Raw genomic sequence first — 19,658 nt, forward strand, 5'->3', positions numbered from 1 at the left:
AAGAGCAATTAAAATGTGGGTGGTTCTTAAGTCATATAGTTTTTTTTAAAAAATCAGGTAAATGCATGTGCGCTTGCACAGATGCTCATTTGTGCATAGAATGTGGTGGCTCTTTCCACTTTTTTCTTAAAAGGGAATGCAATGCATGCCTGTACATAACTATTAAATAACAATGAAACTTATTCCTAAATTGAAACCTCTGTGCTAAATAATAAGGATGTGATTTGTGTTGTGTGTGTGTAACTGTGGTGTACTTGATTTTTGCCTTGACTTGATTTTTACTGCTTGACTTGACTTGATTTTTACTGCTAGGAGAAGGTCATGTACATAATTACCACCAATCTGTTAATATGGTCACTTGAAAAGTTGGGTACTTAATGTGTGGTAGAATGTTGTTGCTCATAATAAACGCATAATCTGTAGCACTGGCAATGTTTTCCATTTGTAATTTCTAAACCCATATTATTGTGCAGTATGGGCTGCATTGAAAAGGAGCCTCCCTCCAAAAAAGGAGGAAATAATGTAATAGAATTGCAAACTTTCCTTCCCCTCTTCCCGCAGTGATAAGTTAAGGTTTAGGAGAAAGGGTTTTCAAATTAAGCACAGTGATGCAGTGAATGGAATGACTCTCTAGTTATTGAGAGTAAAATAAAGGATAAAACCTCCTTCTCACATTCGCTCTCATCTGGCTAAGAATAAAAATAGTTTAGGGGTAGGGATGGGTGAGAATTTCAATTCAGTTCTCATCTCAAGCAGAATTTATAAGATTCGCAATTTCTGAAACAATGTGAAAACCAAAACACAGCCATCCTTCGAAGTTCACATTTATTAGAATTATGGGATGCAGTTTGCCAACTAAACAATATTTGTAAAAATGCATATATTAGGAGAAATTGTGCATAAAAATGAATATATGAGTGAAAATAACATGCAAAAAGCCATGTTGTAATGAGAAATGGCTTGCAAAAATGTGTACCTTTGTCAAAACTGCCTACAAAAATGTGTTTATTTGGAGAAATTAGCACTATAATGGTGGAGAATTTTTATGAGGATTTTTAAAAAAATTGCAGATTGCTGCAGAAATGTAGAGAACTGAATTTAAGATTAGAAAAGTGAGAAACTGAGGGAACCGGAATTGATAGATCTTTCAATCCCTAGTTAGGGGAGGAGGGTGGTGGTGGTGGGGAAAGGATGCCAAATCAGTCCTGCAGGATCAAAGCCACTCCCACCAATAATAGTGCACCATAATAGTGCATGGCTGGTTCATAGGACAAGAACAACACAATACTTTTTTTAAAAAGTCATAATAAAAATAGTTGAAAAATTCAGATATAAAGAGAGTACAAGTAGGAGGCTGGTGCTTCAGGAGCAAGCAAGAAGCAGCAGTGCCAGGGTAAATGCTAATGTGGGTTGGTATGGACAAGGGAGCTAGTAACATGGGCTCCTTTTGAGAGGAAGGGCAAGATAGAAATTAAATAAATAAATAAAACATTTTGTGGTCTATTCTGTCATTTTCTTTCACAGAAATCCGTTGATCCTGTAAGTGAGCACAACCTATAAGGAAAACTTTATCAGGGTACCAATTTCCCTGAAGAATGCCAGTCTCTCAACATGGATACTATCAGTTCCTCAAATCCCTTCCAGTATTGAATTAAATATCTGACACCATGAGGGCTAGAATCTTTGTTGCATGTTAATTCTTAAAGCTGGGGATTGGAAACCAGATAAAAGCACAAACTTCTGATATCTGAGGCATGGCATTTTTCTAAAGGAAAGCCTGGGGCACTTTTCATTCTTGCAGATGGAGAGGTTATATTTAGCATGTGTTAAAAGTAAGTCTTAAATTCCCTAAATCAGCATCAGAGAGACTGAATAGACTATTAATATTGGGTTCTTATTTACTTTAAACATTTACAACCTGACTCTCCTACCATTTTTGAGGCATCTTTCAAATTAACAGTGCAATCCTATACATGTCTACATTGAAGTAAGCCTCATAGAGTCAAATGACACTTCCTCCCTACTAAGTGTGCATGGAATTGCAGCCTAAGTGGTTATAAACTTCCCTGTGTCAAAATAGTGTGCTTATTTCTTGCTACTGTCTCCCTATATTCTTATTATCAAAGGGTGATTCAAAAGCAGTGAAGACTGAAGCAGGTCTGAGGCAAGGACTCAAACAGGGTTTGTGGGTAGAAAGACTGGGCCTCTGAGAGGTGAACAGATACCCAGCATTATTTTATTTACAGTCTTATCTGTCCATCTTTTTGTAGAAAACCAAGATTGATGCGAACACAAAGTGCCTTTTCTCCAGTTGCTTTTGGTCCCCTCTTCACGGGTAAGTGTCAAGCCTGATCTCTCTTTTTCTATCTCTTCCCTTGAAGGGAAGCTCTTGTAGTTTTATTAATCTGTGCATCTGTAATATGTTGCCACAGATCTTTCAAACTTAAGAATAGTATTGGTTTGTTTTTTTTAAAAAAAGCTTTGGAGTGATTCTGCTTTTTTATAAGCATTAAGAAATACTTTTTATTCAATGTGCATGATATATATAATATGTTTGCATACACATGGGAAGGTGTGACAACTACTGGGGTCCTTTAGAGCAGCTTTTCCCCAGCTATAGGGCATAGATCTTGTTCAGTCATCCCAGTACAACTTCCATTATTCCAGCCAACATGGCCAGTGGTCAGGGATGATGAGAGTGGTAGTCTAGCCAAAACTGGGGACTCGAGGTTGTGTGAGGCTGTTTTTAGAAAGTCCTTACTCTGGCACCCTAGGGAGGGGGAGGAAATTGCTTGTTAAATCAAATTAGAGGGTGTCTCTCTGCTCCAGCTTTTCCTAGAATCAATTTCACCACTATCAATAGCTTCCTGGGATAGAGTAGTAGGACTCATTTGGATTAAGGGAGAGAGATCTTACTGGAATACTGACAACTCTGCCAGCAACTAACCTAACACTAACCCTCTACTGGAGTTGGGTTGTTAATCTCAATAACTAACTAGAATGAGAAGACAAAATCATTAATGTGGGGTGGTTTAAGATTACATGGAACTGCCCAGATCAGAACATACCAGCTGCTATTGAAACAACAACAACAAAGCGCAGAATAGCTGCCAATGTTGATTCTTAGTTTTAATATTTCCCTGTTTGGTATAATAGCAGGTAGGTTATAGTTCATTGCAACTGTAGAGGACCTATAGGAAAAAGCAGTTGTTCTGTCAGAAACCAAATGTGCCTCTATGCAATTCTGGCAGAAGATACAATTTGGAATCTAGGAAGCACAGACTCTGACTACAGAACAGTGACCTCCTAGCAAAAGATGGACAAACCTGTGCACATTTACTTGGGTGCATGGCTCATTGTGTTCAATGGCATTTATTCCCAGGTTAGTGTGTAAGGGTTGAGTCAGAGTAGACAAATTGAAATTAATGAGCCTAAGTTGGGCGACAATCTGATACATGTCTTCTCAGAAGTAAGCTCTGTTGGTTCAATGGGACTTATTCCCAGATATGTATTGGATTGTAGCCTAAGTCACGTTTATTATCTTTAATGGGTCGGCTCTGAGTAGGACCAGCATTAAATACCATCCTGGGATTGCAGCCTGAGCTGTATATTTATAGAGAAATTGGCTATGAAATTGACGCTAGGGAATCAGGGCTGTGGAGTTGTTATGCCAAACCTTCCACTCTGACTCTCTCTATTTTTCTACTGTCCGACTCCAACTCCTCCCAAAATTGCTTCCAACTCCGACTCCACCCAAAATTGCTCCCGACTCCGACTCCACGACTCCGACTCCACAGCCCTGCAGGGAATAATGTGATTCATTTCCTGGTTTAAAATATAGGTCAGGGCAAGTGTATACTCGATTTATCAGTTGCATTTTATTTGGGGTGAAACAAAGATCATGCAGGTTACATGCCAGTTTGTTGGTTAGAAATGAAGGCAGGGTGATCCATTCAGATACAGAAGATGATAGTTAATTTCTCTAATTTGGCATGTTACATTCCTAACCCTTCTCTCCCATCTTCATAGGTATATTGGGGGGGGGAGGTTCCTCAGGGATGTGGTTTCTGTATTTCCCATATTTGAATGGTGCAGGGACAGCTTTCACAGTAACTACAGTAAAGTTGTGATAAAAATATCTAGCGGGGTAGCAGCGCAAGTCTCTTGCAGCAAAACAACAAGAGTCTTGTGGCACCTTGAAGACTTAACAGATTTATGCTTTCATGGACTATAGTCCACTTCATCGGATGCATGAAGTGTTATCCTGAGTTGCAGGTGTATATATACACATGGTTGAGGTAGGAGGGAATTGAAATCCATGAGGCTGGGAGAAAATTAAGTGCAGGAAACCTGACTAATAATTATAGTATTAGTATGTGTATTAATACACAGATACCCATACATGTGTCTATATACATACACGCATGCAACTCAGGACAGCAGTTCATGCTTCTGAAGTGGATGGTAGGTCATGAAAGTTTACGCCACGGTCAGATGCCACAAGACTGTTACTGTTGCTGTAAAAGCTGGTGATGGCTCCAGATTGGACTTCACAGTTTGTTATAGTGCAAACCTATGTATGCCTATTCAGAAGAAAGTCCCATTGACTCTTGCTCAGAAGTAAGTCTAATTGTTGGGTTCATTGGGGCTTAATCCCAAGTAATATGTATAGGAGTGCAGCCTTATCTCTTCGGGGATGGTTTTTTTTAACCCTCTTAAATTCAAGTACACAATGATTACCGCCTGTTAGATTGCACACGACTTGTTCAAAGAGCTCTAGTGCTTTTTGGAGATAGTGTGTGGGCTAGTTAGTCTCCTGCTTAGGAGTGAACCGTCTGCTCCAGGGAGACTTGTTTTCGGTTCATTCATTCTTTTTTTTGAAAGAGTGATGCCATCTACCTTCTGGTTGCTTGTGATAGCCGGCCATTACTTATGGTTGTCTTTCTCTCCCACCGCCCGCCCCCCACTCTCCATATGCCTCTGTGCCAGGGAATGAAGGTACTTGGATTCTCAGTGCTTCTGTCTAAGCACTGGGATTTGCAGGCATGAAACCAGAGGCTGATCCCCAGTTCAAATCCTTTGTCCTCTTGACGTATAGCATTGTTTTATGATATTTTAATGTTTTTAGTGCTTTTGTTTGCAGCCCTGGGCTCCTGCTGGGAGGAAGGGTGGGATATAATAATAATAATAATAATAATAATAATAATAATAATAATAATAGCAGCAGAGAACACAGAGTAGGGATCTCCTTCTCCCTGCTCAGTATGAAGCAAGAGAGATTCTCTCCCCACAAGCCCTTGATGCACAGAGAATGAATTCTGCTAGGAAATCACATTCACCAATATCAATCTGATGATTGCTTTTCTGGATCTGTGCTCTGCTTCTTAATCAAAGGGTTAAACAATGGGCTGTGGTTAAGCCGAGGTAAGAGAGAAGCACTCTGCATGCACTTAGAGGCACTCTGCAGTATTACTCCACACAGTCCAAAATTCAACCTTTGTACTGAAAAATGTTTCAGGGAGCTCATCCTTGGTGTAAATTAAGCTCTACTTGCAATTAAGGTGTGTGGTTTTTTGGGGGGGAGGGTATTTCAATGTTAGTCTTTGACATTCATCATCATTCTCTTCAGCATGTCTTCTAAATTCAGTGTTCAGTCTTCTAAATTCGAGAGGTCATGAAGGAGAGCAGGGTGTAGTTAGTGGCAAGATAAAGGGCACTCTGCATATGGCTGGAGGCAGCTACATCAGATGATCCCAGGCCTGGCATTGAAACTATCTCCTGGGGGTTGAGTCCTGCCTTGAATGCAAGTCCCTGTGGTGCTCTGGAATGTTGCTGGTTCTAATATCTATTTTTCTGCATCTTTCTAGGTGAGACAGTGTCTTTGGTGGATGTGGATATCTCCCAGCGTGGCCTGACATCCCCACACCCCCCGACACCACCTCCTCCCCCACGGCGAAGCCTCAGCCTTTTGGGTACTGCTTGCCTTCTGATCTTCCTTTTGTAAAACTTCACATTTCTTCTAGCGTCCTTCCCCCCAAAAAAGAATAGGCCCTGACCCATATTTTTCTCTGTTGCTTTGTGATCACCCGGTTTCTGTTTTAAATTGGTGTATGTATGGATGTATGGATGTATAGCTGTATGAATGTGTGAATGTGTATGAATGTGAATTGGATTGATTTGTATTGACTTAGTTAATTTAATTTAATTTAATTTAATTAGTTTAATTAATTAATTATTGGTTTAATTAATTCAATTTAAATTAGTAATACTGCTGCTACAGGGTACGGAGGCGGGTCTCCGGACTAATTTTATTAGGGTGGGTGGCCTGCTGAGAAGCAGATAGGGATAGAGGCATGTGCAAGCCGGAGAGGGAGGTGGGGGGCCAAGTTATAGGAAGTGTGGGCGGCAGGCGCTGGAAGGGTGCTACTAGCAGACCACGCCGGAATAGGGGAACACGGGACAGATGCATTATATCTATCCCATGTTCCAGGTCTGCTCAGAACCAGACGGAAACTGGGGGACGCAAGGTTCCTACCGACCTTCGACTGCTGTTCTGTAATGCCAGGTCTGTGGCTCAGAAAACCTCGCTCATCCATGATATGATCTTGGATGGGCGCGCAGACCTGTCATGTATTACGGAGACTTGGCTGGACGAAGCCTCTGCTCCAATTCTTGAGGCCATGTGTCTGCCAGGTTTCCGTTATGCACAGCAGCCGAGGGTGGGAAGGCGGGGAGGGGGTGTGGCAGTCATCTATCGAGAGTCCTTGGTTTTTGCCAGACCTCCCTTCCATAGGACTCAAATTGTTGATTGCATGTACTGGAGGTTGGGCCCGAAGGGCAGTTTAGGGATCTTGCTGGTGTACCGCCCACCCCGCTGCACGGCAGATTCCCTGGCCGAGGTGCTAGAGGTGGTCTCGGCTGTACGGGCATTGTCCCCAGAGCTGGTAGTGCTGGGTGACTTTAACGTGCATGCCGAGGCCGCTCTCATAGGAGCCCCTCGGGATTTCCTGGAAACCATGGCTTCCTGGGAACTGTACCTACGTAATACTGAGCCCACCCATGTAGCCGGTCATGCTCTCGACCTAGTATTTGTCCTGGGAGAGGAGAGAAGTGGTCTGAAGTTGGGAGTGATTCATGCCACTCCTGTGTCATGGTCAGACCACTACCTGGTAAATATGGACTTCTCGTTGCCATGCCCCCTCCTCAGGGGTGAAGGACCTACTAAAATGGTCCGCCCCAGACGCCTGATGGATCCGGATGGATTCCTGACTGCGCTTGGGGAATTGGAACCTGCTGAAGGTCGCCCGGTCGAAACCCTGGTGAAGGAGTGGAATGTGGGGATCACCAGGGCATTAGACCAGGTGGCTCCGAAACGTCCTCTCCCCCTGAATAGAACTCAGCTAGCTCCATGGTATACACCGCGGTTGCATAGCTTGAGACAGGAGGTGAGACGACTAGAGCGCCGGTGGTGGAAATCCCGCTCCGAAGATGTCCGGACACAGGTTAGAGCAGCAGTAGCTGCCTACCAAGTGGCAATAAAGGTAGGAAAGAAGGCTTTCTTTGCTGCCTCTATTGCGTCTGCGGAGTGTTGTCCCAGGAGGCTGTTCCAGGTGGTCCGAAGCCTGGTCGGTCCAGTTGCTCAGGAACCCTTGGAACAGTCAAAGGCCTCCTGTGACCTATTAGCAAAACACTTCGCTGATAAAATCGAACACTTACGGAGCTCGATCCCGCGCGCCGTGGACACAGTCGATGAACCAGAGTTGGCCAGTTGCAAGCCGGTAAATTGGGATCGGTTTCGGCTTCTCCCTTCTGAGGAAGTGGACAAGGTGCTTTCATCTGTGAAGCCAACCACTTGTCTTACTGATCCTTGCCCTTCGTGGCTCCTTGTGAGCTGCAGAGAGAAATTGGGCGAGGGGATCAAAGCGGTGGTAAACGCATCCTTGAAAGAGGGTGTGATGCCATCAGCCTTCAAGGAGGCAATTGTAAAGCCCATCTTAAAGAAGCCCTCCTTGGATCCCCAAGTGTTAGATAACTTCCGCCCAATTTCGAATCTACCATTTCTGGGCAAGGTCATTGAGCGAGTGGTGGCCAACCAGTTGTCAGCACACTTGGATGAAACGGATTATTTGGATCCATACCAATCGGGTTTCAGGACTGGTCACGGAACTGAAACAGCCTTGGTCGCTCTGGTTGATGATTTGAGGAGGGCATTAGATAGGGGAGAATCCACCTTTCTTGTCCTCCTCGATCTCTCAGCGGCTTTTGATACTGTCGACCACAGTATCCTTTTGCTTCGCCTGGAGGGATTGGGAATTGGAGGCACTGTATTACAGTGGTTCCATTCCTTTCTCTCCGACAGGTACCAACAGGTAGCGTTGGGGGAGGAGGTATCAGACCCTTGGCCTCTCAATTGTGGTGTGCCACAGGGCTCTATCCTCTCTCCCATGCTATTTAACATCTATATGAAGCTGCTGGGAGCAATCATCAGGAGATTTGGGCTGCAGTGTCATCAATATGCGGATGACACTCAGCTCTATCTCTTGTTTAAATCTTCACCAGAGTTGGCTGTGGAGACCTTGTCCAACTGCCTGGAATCCATGAGTGGATGGATGGGAAGGAACAAGCTGAAGTTGAACCCTGATAAAACCGAGGTACTACTTGTGGGGGACAAGAAAAGGTTGGGTGACATTGACCTGAAGTTCAATGGGGTGAGTTTACCCCTAAAGGACCAGGTCCGCAGCCTTGGGGTTGTGCTTGATTCCAGGCTGTCCATGGAGGCTCAGATTTCGGCAGTGAGCCGGGCAGCCTGGTACCAACTACACCTCATACGAAGGCTGCAACCCTACCTTCCTGTTCATCAGCTCCCACTGGTGGTACACGCCCTGATCACCTCTCGTTTGGACTACTGTAATGCGCTCTACATGGGGTTACCCTTGAAAACGGTCCGGAAATTACAACTGATACAAAATGTGGCGGCTCGACTACTTACGAATAGTCGCCACCGAGATCACATCACACCAGTGTTGTTCAACCTACACTGGCTTCCAGTTGTTTTCCGAGCCCAATTCAAGGTGTTGGTATTGACCTTTAAATCCCTATACGGTTTCGGCCCAGTTTATCTCACGGAGCGCCTTCAACGCCACCAATTATGCCGCCCGACAAGATCGGCCACACAGGGCCTTCTCTCAATCCCGCCAACAAAAACAGCCAGATTGGCGGGTACAAGAGAGAGGGCATTCTCAGTGGCGGCCCCCACTCTTTGGAACTCCCTCCCACAAGATCTCCGGCATGCCTCTTCCCTAAATGTATTTCGGAAAGCCTTAAAGACTTGGCTTTTTCAGCAGGCCTTCGGGGTATCCGGGGAGGGTTAATCGATATAATTGTAATGCCTCCTACCCAGTTTTAATATTGTTGTTGTAGATCTATTGTTTTTATTGTATTACTGTATTTTATTAATTGTATTTTAATAATTTTGTAAGTCGCCTAGAGTGGCCATTGGCCAGATAGGCGACGAAGAAATTAAATTTATTATTATTATATTATTATCATCTTATTTTTTATAGACAGTAACATCTTGAAAACGTTTGGGTAACACTTTACTGTCTTCAGATTTTTGTTTCTGAAAGAGAGGGAGAGCCATGTGAAGAAGCAGCCTTGTGTATGTTCTGTGCTGAACATTCCTCTCCTTTTCTCTTCTTCCCCCTCACCCCTCAAATCCTGTGCCACTCAATCAAACTCAGAGCCAAGAATTTAAATTCTATAGCCTTGATAGGCTATGCAGATTTGCATGTTTGTTTTGCTACCTGTGGGGGAAGGATAAGGAGTCGCACAGGACACTGAAACCTCTTTCTCTTCACCTCTGGAATTTCAGTTCATACCTTCTTTAACTTTTGAGATTCTGCTTAGCATTATCCTGTGTGGGTGTTTTTCAAAGCTTATGTACATAGTTTCAAGGTCTAGAAGCTTGCTTTTTAAAGATAAAAGGATAACTGAGAGTCTTGCAGATGGATCCTTTGTGTGCATACTTGGAAACAAGTCCATGTATTGGAGATGGGGAACCTGTGCTCCTCCAGATATTGCTGGACTCCAAATCCTAACAACCCAAGCCAGCATGGCCAGTGGCCAAGGATGATGGGAGCTGTAGTCCAGCCGCATCAGGAGGGCCATAGGTTCCCTATCCCTGCCATATATGAACATACAAAACTGCCTGTAGCCAACCATTTTTTCCTAGTCCATTAGTGTTACAACATTGTAATATGCACAATTGCCTTAAAAACTCCAACGCTGTTGCCTCTTTGAATGTACCGTCATATCAACACACCCCTCTCTGTGTTATGTTGGGCATGAAATCTTTCTTGGAAGGATTTGACAGCTTGAAATGTGTTTGGATTTTGGCATCCTTTAGCATTAACGAGCTTCCTGCACACCTTTCACCCTCCTTGCATCGCACTCTGTGTCCTCTTTTCTGTGTATATGGGGGGACTAGTAACAAGAGAGGGGTGGTACCAAGCATTGTAAGAAAGAAGGTTTTAGAAAGTGCATAGAGAAGTAGGTGTTATGAGACAGATGGAGTTCCTGTTGTTGGGTCTCCCTCCCCCCAATATCTAGATGTAAACAATGCATTAAACAATGCATTGTCCCGCCCCTTCTTCTCACATGACTGGCTGCTGGGGTGTGGCAATGCACATCATGATGAAGTCACATGAACATTACTGTAAAGCAGGGATAGGGAAGCCTTTTCACCCCAAGAGCCACATTCCTTCCTGGGGGAACCTGGTGGGGGCACATCATGCCAGTGGTGGGCAAGGCCAATAACAAAAGTGTGCAGAGCAGTGTTGCATTCCAGCCATACAAGTCAGACATTAATATGCAAGCACGCACGCACACACACACACATAACATCTCTCCACCCAGGCAAGCAACAGGCATCATCACAGTTCAAGGACATAGTCCAGGCTGGCCAAAGCACTCAAGTGCAGCATGAAGCAGGGCCAATGAGCAAGGTGGCCTGGGAGAGGGCGTGGCCTAGAGAGAGCCCCAGGGGCCTGCTAGAGAGTCCTGGAGGGCTTTATTTGGCGCCTAAAGTTCTCCACCCCTGCTGGGGGGGGGGGAGAGATGGAATGGCAGCAGTTCTATGCCTCTTGCAACATCTAGTTAAAGCAGAGGTGGGGAACCTGTGGTCATAGAGGTGTTGTTGGGCTCCAGCCCCTGTGTCCCATGAAAACCACCAGGAAAATTCCTCAAGACACAAATCTTTGGGAAAGCAAGTAATTGGTGTGAAGTAGGAATACTTGACAATACTTCTATGGTGTGTGGTGTGCAGTTTTCCAAAATGTTATTAAATCTGAACACTAATGGGGAGCCTGGTAGCCCCCCAAATGTTGATGGAATCCAGGTCCCATAATCCTCAGCCAGCATAGCCAATGGTCAGGGATAATGGGAATCATACTCCAGCAACATCTGGAGGGCCACAGACAACTCCTCCCTGATATGAACTTTCTACACATTTCAAGCAAAATAATACTGTGTCAGGCCTGCATGACATGCCCTCCACTGTGGCAATGTAGCCAGCCAGCTGTGTGTTATGACTTGGCAGGTGCATGTCAGCTTCTCCACCTATTTTGAAGTCCCAGGCAAAACCTGAAAGTTTTATTGATCCCGCTGATGGGCTGCCATTCATGTTTGGTGGGCTCTTGTTTGGTTTGCTTAAACCTTCCAAGCCATTACACACCTGCTGTATGTCAAATATAACTATGTTAAAGAACCTTTAACACCTCAGATTAAAACCAATTCATCATTCATCTTTCAAAGCGTATAGACTCTTGTTTTCACAAATCAATATATGAACATCTGCATCTTCAGTGACATCTAAGTCTCTCGGTGTATGTGCCTATCAGAAGTGATCACTTGCGTTATTAAAGTGTGATGAATAGTCCCAAGAATTAGCAGCTTACAGGCATCCAAATTTCCAGATGTTTAAAACCATCAGAGGATGAAGCTGGTGCTCTTTTCTCACTTTTCCTGAAAGGTAGTTTTTAATCTTAATAATATATCAAATGCTATCTACACATGCAGCAAATAAGTATGGATAACTCTTTGATAGGCATGTGTTTACATCCATTTTTATTGATACTGAAGACTTTCAAAGTGGATAGTTGGGGCTCAGTGAAGCAAGTCTGTCTTATACCTTGTTGACTTTTCCTACCTCCTGGATCTTTCAATTTTTTTGTTCTTCTTCTAGACGATATCAGTGGGACACTGCCTACATCTGTCTTAGTGGGTCCGATGGGGTCTTCATCCCTCCAGTCTTTTCCTCTGCCTCCACCGCCTCCACCGCACGCCCCGGGTCAGTTTAGCTTTGATCCTCAAGGTTTCCAAAAAATTTTCATTGTAAATTTTTCCCAGTAGCTGGGGTTTTCATTTTAATGATTGGATTTTTGGGCTCAAGGCGGTGTGCAAGAAATAGAATAGATGTAAAACCAGTACACTAAATTCTACAATAATGTATGTAAGCACCAGTTTATTCTGTGTCACACTCTACTTGCTGTAGGGAGCATGCATATACACACACACACACACACACACACACACACAGACTAGAGGTGCCAGAGTGATGTGCACAGAATTCAGTTGCGTTCCTCTCCCCCTGCCCCCTTTCAAGGCACCTCACAATGTTTGCCTGATTCCATTCTATGGGATGCTTTCATGGAGCTGCAGCTATTATGGTGGTGGAAACAAAATTTGGCAGATACTGTAAATTGCAAATGATTGGAATTGTATATACAGTAATGACATGAGCATTCCATGTTTTGTTTTGTTTTAAATGTTAACCAGACCTGTTATCAGCAGTGTTGCTCCATGGTGCAGTTTGATTTACTGGACATGAACCTGCCTGCACTACCCCGACACTGGGGTCACAAGTATCTGGAGTGGGAGCAGGGACACCATCTTAGCTGTGCTGCTGCATTCTTGTATGCTCTTCCATAGATGTGAATGATGGCTCCATTATGCTACTGTTGTCCATTATGTTATACCAGTGACGGATGGTAACTGCTGGCGCTGATGGGGCAGTGGGCAGGGCAGCTAATGGGAGGTAGAACTGGGGGGGGGTTCACTGGACGTACAGCCAACTTACTCTGGTTTTCTTCCAATCCTCTTCCCTTTCAAAAAAAATACAGTGGACACGTAAGACAAGAACATTAGAAGGAAAAAGCTAGGCCTCTAGAAATTTTATATTTCTAGGGTTAAGCATCAAATACCTGTAATTTTTCAGTTCTGCCTATACCAAGTGAGAGGACACAAAAGACTCCAGGGAGTCTCTGAATGATAAGAAATTTCTGAATGCGCTTCTGGGGGGACAAGGGACTGCTGATATATACCTTTGGATTATGGGGTGCAGGAAAAAAATAATGATAGGTCTTTGCTCCACCTTGCCGTATACACTCTGCCGTAGCAAGGGGCACATCTCAAGCAGTATCACAACTGAAACCATAGGCAACTTTACTAAGCATAATCAGAACCAACCTTTTCCTCCTTATCAGTGACCCCCTTAAAACAAGAAGTTTCATCCTGCCTATATAATATGGATAAGTTTGGGATCAAACAGGCTTCTGTTAAGGTTTTGGGTATTCTGCATCCAGAGTTGGCCGCACAGTAGCCTGTTTATGGCTTTGCTGCCCCTTGTGGCCAACAGTGCAAAATTGAGAAGCCCTCCCTCTCCTGGAATGTTAGCTGTTAACTACGGGATTAATAATTTTGGATTGCTGTTTCCCACTGAGCAGTAACTTAGAATCATAGAATAGTAGAGTTGGAAGGGGCCTATAAGGCCATCAAGTCCAACCTCCTGCTCAATGCAGGAATCCAAATCAAAGCATTCCCAACAGATGGCTGTCCAGCTGCCTCCTGAATGGCTCTAGTGTCGGAGGGCCCACTACCTTGGTTCCATTGTCGTATGGCTCTAAAAGTTAGGACTTTTTCCTGATGTCCAGTTGAAATCTGGCTTCCTGCAACTTGAGCCCGTTATTCCGTGTCCTGCACTCTGGGACGATCGAGAAGTGACCCTGGCCCTCCTCTGTGTGACAACCTTTCATGTACTTGAAGAGTACTATCATGTCTCGCCTCAGTCTTCTCCAGGCTAAACATGCCCACTTCTTTAACTTAATTTTATGTGGTGACTTCCCCTCCCAAGATGTATGCACTTTATTACCCATTCAGAGAGAGTGGATTAATATCAAATTAAAATGTATGGAATGGAGCCATATGTGAAGGTGGTCTTGGTGGTGGCTGTCCGTCTTTGGAGCTCTCTTCTTCGTGGTGTTTACCAGTACTTGTGCCTGAACATCTCCCAGATATGGTTTGAAGTGTTGTTCATTAGATTACTGAAGGATATGGATTGGCTCATTTTAGCAATTAAATGTTTTCCCCATCTCATTTTAAAAAACAAATGTCATCGAGTGATTTGTTTATAACTGCCCTGTTTTAACCAATTAAATTTATAGCCAGAAACAATTCAGAAGTTCAGCAGAAATGCTATGTGGAGATGAAGAGCTGTTCCACCTGTTGGGCAAATGGGTCTGCCAGCTCACTTTGGTCTTCCTTCTGCAACAGGGAGTGCCCAGAGTTTGGCTTCTGGATCATCCCTCCTTCCCCCCCCCCAGCACTCTGTGGCTACTAAGCACACTCAGTCCTCCTTTGGTGTTTGGAATCCTCCCCTTAGAGTTCCCCCCCCTAAATATTTGGTACTTCTGCAAACCTTGGAGTTCTCCTAGGCCAGATGATACCTCCCTCTTGAGCGTGGCTACATTAGCAATGGCATTCACAACCTGAGCATCAGAAATAGAGGGAATGATATATTTTGGTATTGTGCTTAAGGTTTTAGGTTGCAGATGTTCTACTTTGTGTTTTTTTAATGTCACTTTGAGCATAGTTCTCTATAGAAAAGAGACCTGTACAGTTAATGATTATAGCAATAAGCATTTGTATGGTGCTTTTCCTACATTCCAAGAACTCTTGTGTTCTTGGTCAGTGGGTCTCTATTTTTCCCTCTTCTCTTCACTTTCAAAAATATTTACTTCTGACCTGGAGAAGGAGATGACCAGAGTTGGCTCTAGGTTTGAAGAGGGGGAGATTTTGGATGAAATGTCCTCTCATGGGCTGCCTCCTCTGTTGGTTGTACCCTGATGACTTATTTGGCTGTAGTCTGCTCAATTTCCCACAATGCCCTACAGCAATGCTAAGTTGGGGGCATTATGGAAAATTAAAAGGGTGGTTAGATACAGCTATCTGGTGCTTTTCAGTGCCACCCCAGTAAAAAAAATGGGGGGGTACAGGGCAGATGTCCCAAGTGGGCCCTTCTGGGGTACTGGGGCCCTGGCAGCTGCCCAAGAATTCCAGGAGCTGACATTGGCTCCTAGGTGAGCATACAGGTTAGAAGACATGACTAATTTTAAGTTCATTAGTTCCAATGGGTCTACTCCAAGTAGGACTTAGTTGAATACAACCCGCAATGGTTTTAGTACTGGTATGGGAAAATGGATTATGAGAGTATTTCAGGGTTTTCTTGACTGCTGTAGACTAGAGGTGGGAAACGTTTGGCCTTCCAGATGTTGTTGGACTCCAACTCCCATCTGCCCCAGGCAGCATTTTCAGTGGTCAGGGATATGATGGGAGTGGTAATCCAGCAACATCAGGAGGGCCACCCCTGCTGTAGACTATGATGCGAAGTCTATACTTGTAGTGATTTCTTTCCATTGGGAGGGGTGGCAGTGTAGGACCTCTTCAGGCTAAAAAATAAATGTTGCTCCTCGGCAGCAGCTACCAAACTCGTTGATTTTTATTCCTTGCAGCATCAGTTTGGGTGACTGCATGTCTTAACATATTTCCTCTCTCCTTTCAGATGCGTTTCCCCGGATCATCCCAATTAGAGCACCGGAAGCAGTACACAGCCAACCTGCACAGCACCTTCAGTGCCCCCTCTACCGGCCTGACTCGAGCAGTTTTGCAGCTAGTTTGCGGGAGCTAGAAAAAGTAAGGCTTTTTTTTTTTTTTTTAAGTTCATTGGAGGTGCTTATGATGGTTCTGTTCTGATGATGCTTGGCTTGTATTGTAAGCACAGTGTCTGGAAGGCCAGAGGGGATGAAAATCATGCATGAGCTTGCACAGTATTGTTGGCGCGATATTTTGCAGATAATCAGAGCTGGTTTGAAATGGACACACATGCAGTGTCTTACGTGGGGTATCCTGTGGAGCAGATTTTGGGGGCATGCAGGGGAGAGTACGGAGAAGTCCCATTGTGTGAGTGGACTACTACTCACGCAGCACTGGATACATCCTATTAATCCTGGGGCAATACGGGCAATACAGGATTTTTTTAACACATTGTAAATCGCTTTGATGTTTTTAACAAAATGGAAATGGACTGCCTTCAAGTTGATTCCGACTTATGGCAACCCTTTGAATAGGGTTTTCATGGTAAGCAGTATTCAGAGGTGGTTTACCATTGCCTTCCCCTGAGGCTGAGAGGCAGTGACTGGCCCAAGGTCACCCAGTGAGCTTCATGGCTGTGTGGGGATTCAAACCTTGGTCTCCCAGGTTGTAGTCCAACGCTCTAATCACTACGCCACACTGGCTTTCCTTTAACGAAATAGCGGTATGCAAATATTTTTACAAATAAATAAATAAATACGTTCTGTTTTGTGAAGGCTTATAAAACCCTTTTTGAACCTCTTGCTTTACTGGCTTCTTGTTAATTACCTTTTAATTTTTTTAAAATACTTTTTTCTAAAACAGTGTGGTTGGTACTGGGGACCTATGAACTGGGAAGATGCTGAAATGAAGCTGAAAGGAAAACCTGATGGGTCATTCTTGGTTCGTGATAGCTCTGATCCTCGGTACATTCTGAGTCTCAGCTTTCGATCACAGGGTATTACCCATCACACTAGAATGGAGCACTACAGAGGTGAGCCTGATGGGTTTGGGTTAGGGCATGGGCATGGGCATGAACCTAGGATGGCTCCCTTATCATCTTGCAGAGACTCTAATTAAGACCCGAGAGGGAAAGGATTTGCCAAGGGCATCCAGCCAATCCATGATAGAAGTTGGACTCTAATCCAGATACTCCCAATGATAGTATTCTACCTGCTGCTCTACATAGGTTGTCATTATTTTGTAGAGGCTTTTGGTGCATAACAAAAGTATATTCTACCACCATCGCCAGTCATCTTTTGTGGCAACACACTTCTTATTTGCTCTTCTTTGGTAGGAACCTTCAGCCTTTGGTGCCATCCCAAGTTTGAGGACCGCTGCCAGTCTGTGGTGGAGTTCATAAAGCGTGCCATTATGCACTCCAAAAATGGGAAGTTCCTTTACTTCTTGCGATCCAGGGTGCCAGGTATGTATGCATGTATGGCATTTAGATTTTTTAAATTGTGGACCCATTAAGTAAGCATATGCAGTGACATTTACTTATTCCAAAGTTTTGTTGACAATGTCATCCTTAAAAGTAACATCAGACGTAGCTCTAAATTATGCAACTGGCACTGCCCAAAACACTCCTGACTCTGCTAATTTCTTCTGCAATCATGAGAACTAGAAACTTGTTTTCTCAGTTTAAGAGAGAAAAAAACCTTGATTTGAAAACCTATTCTAGACAATAGCTTTTGGGCTTCCACATTATTGCAGGGCCAATGCAAGTGAAGAGAGGATGAGGGTAAGTTTTTAAAATTGCTTTCCATGTGAATATGACAAACCATACATAATATTTCTTAATACAGAAAAGGAAAAAAGAAAAATCTAGGAAATATGAATTTCTTTACTAGAATCATGTTAGCAAAGAATAACACTTTACAATAGGCTATAATTATTTTTACGTTTCCAATAAAAGGATTCCAATTTACTCTAAAGTGATATAGAGGTTGAAAGAGAGAGGACAGAGATTGAATAATGTGTTAGTTTGGGCATAATGGTTATATTGCATAGTGGAGGGAAGGGGGGTATTTACATACTCTACAATAACAAAAGCCAATTTGCACTCTAGTGGTTCTCCTAAACCCATGCTGCTGCCCCTTATTCTCACTTATTCTTTCTGAACCCTTAACTTACTATTAACCCAGTAAATGAGGGGTACAGTCATAGTACCAAGCCAGTCAGATGCAGATATTACATTTAACTCTAGTATTTACGTTTATTTATTACAAGATGATCCGGCGCACAAGCTTATCTGGCTCTGTAACTTTAAATACCCACAGCTTATACAGTATTCTACTATTAATGTTAAACTAGGATACCTTTCAGGAAGCAGGTAGTTAGCCTATTTTAAAGCCTTTAGCCAAATTGCCCTTTTATTCTCTCTACCTTAGTTAATCCTTGCCAATATTATAACTGAGGACTCTTCCTGAAGCTTCTTTTTCCAACCCTTTACTGACCTATTGAAGAGCACTTTTGTCTTGCTGTCCTGTCCTGGAAATTTCTCTGGTTCTCCTACCAGGCACCAGAGACCAATATTCCAAGCTGCTTCTCACTTATTCCCTCAATGCTGCAGACAGGTTCTCTCCTTGTTTCTTCAGCTTAAACAAGGTGATTCAGCTATCCCCAGCAAGTTTTTGACCAACAAGCCAGCTGCCTCTCAGATTTTCCTCCTTCTTTCCCCAATTCTTTTGCACTTCTGGCTGACTCCATAAGCACCAAGCACTAACAGCCCCTCTGCTGGCTAGCACCCAGCCATGTATACACTTATTTTGGGCCCTCTAATCCAGCCCCAGCCAATTGCACTGTCTAACTGAAAATCCTAAACCTGCACCACCTTCATGCATGCCTTCTTTCCTTCCTTTGCATATGGAGGATTCTGAGACCAATCTTTCCCCACAGCTGTCAGTTAAGGCATCAAGCGACAGTTAAACCAACTTTCACTGGACCAGACAGGGAACTTCCCAAATGAAATACATTACAATGTACATTACTATACAAGTATCCAATGCAGGCAGCTGCTGGAGAAGCTTCCAGTGCTCTCCCCCATGCTCCCGACAAAGATATTTTTCAGACGTTTCTGAGATAGCTTCCAGTTGCAAAGATATTTCTCATAAAGTCTGTCTCTCTGTTATTGTTTTTCACTTGCAGGTCTCCCTCCAACCCCTGTCCAGCTCCTGTACCCAGTCTCTAGGTTCAGCAATGTTAAATCGCTACAGCACCTTTGCCGCTTCCGGATAAGGCAGCTGGTCCGCATCGATCACATTCCAGAATTACCCCTCCCCAAGTAGGTCCTACCTTGTTTTCTTTCAACTCCATTTTAAGGAATACTCTAACTAAGGAAATCTGTCTACTGCAACTTTATCATTATTCCCTCTAGCAGCAGAATCAAGTGGTTGCATGGCTATCAGTTTGGAAACGAAATGGAGTCAACCGAAAACTAAGATGGTTGGTTTTTTTCTATATACTTGGACGACTTCCAAGATACAAAGTATATAGGTTTACACAATTAAAAGAATGCGTTTCTTAAACTCCTCAAAATACCAAGGACCCTTGGAATGTTGGGGTAGGGTGGGGGGAAGGGGAGGATGCAAGGAGGGCGTTGTCCTGCTTGAGCCTCTAACACAGCCTTTCCCAACCAGTGTGCCTCCAGATGTTGTTGGACCACAACTCCCATCAGCCTCAACCAGCATGGC

At 43.8% G+C, this 19,658-nt stretch overlaps 1 protein-coding gene across 3 annotated transcripts in view; it reads left to right on the forward strand.

Moving 5' to 3' along the window:
• The window catches only part of SOCS7 (suppressor of cytokine signaling 7), a 38,780-nt gene that overhangs the window by 8,133 nt on the left and 10,989 nt on the right, over positions 1-19,658 (forward strand). For 2 of the 3 annotated variants that reach the window (XM_061589614.1, XM_061589613.1), the window contains exons 2-8: positions 2,271-2,335; positions 5,868-5,972; positions 12,242-12,346; positions 15,896-16,026; positions 16,789-16,957; positions 17,261-17,389; positions 19,114-19,249. In XM_061589614.1, the coding sequence (XP_061445598.1) occupies positions 2,271-2,335; positions 5,868-5,972; positions 12,242-12,346; positions 15,896-16,026; positions 16,789-16,957; positions 17,261-17,389; positions 19,114-19,249 (840 nt within the window). The remainder of the gene's footprint in view (positions 1-2,270; positions 2,336-5,867; positions 5,973-12,241; positions 12,347-15,895; positions 16,027-16,788; positions 16,958-17,260; positions 17,390-19,113; positions 19,250-19,658) is intronic. The other variant, XM_061589615.1, reaches the window with a different exon arrangement.

The sequence above is a fragment of the Rhineura floridana genome, chromosome 11 (assembly GCF_030035675.1).
Source record: "Rhineura floridana isolate rRhiFlo1 chromosome 11, rRhiFlo1.hap2, whole genome shotgun sequence".
Lineage (NCBI taxonomy): Eukaryota > Metazoa > Chordata > Lepidosauria > Squamata > Rhineuridae > Rhineura > Rhineura floridana.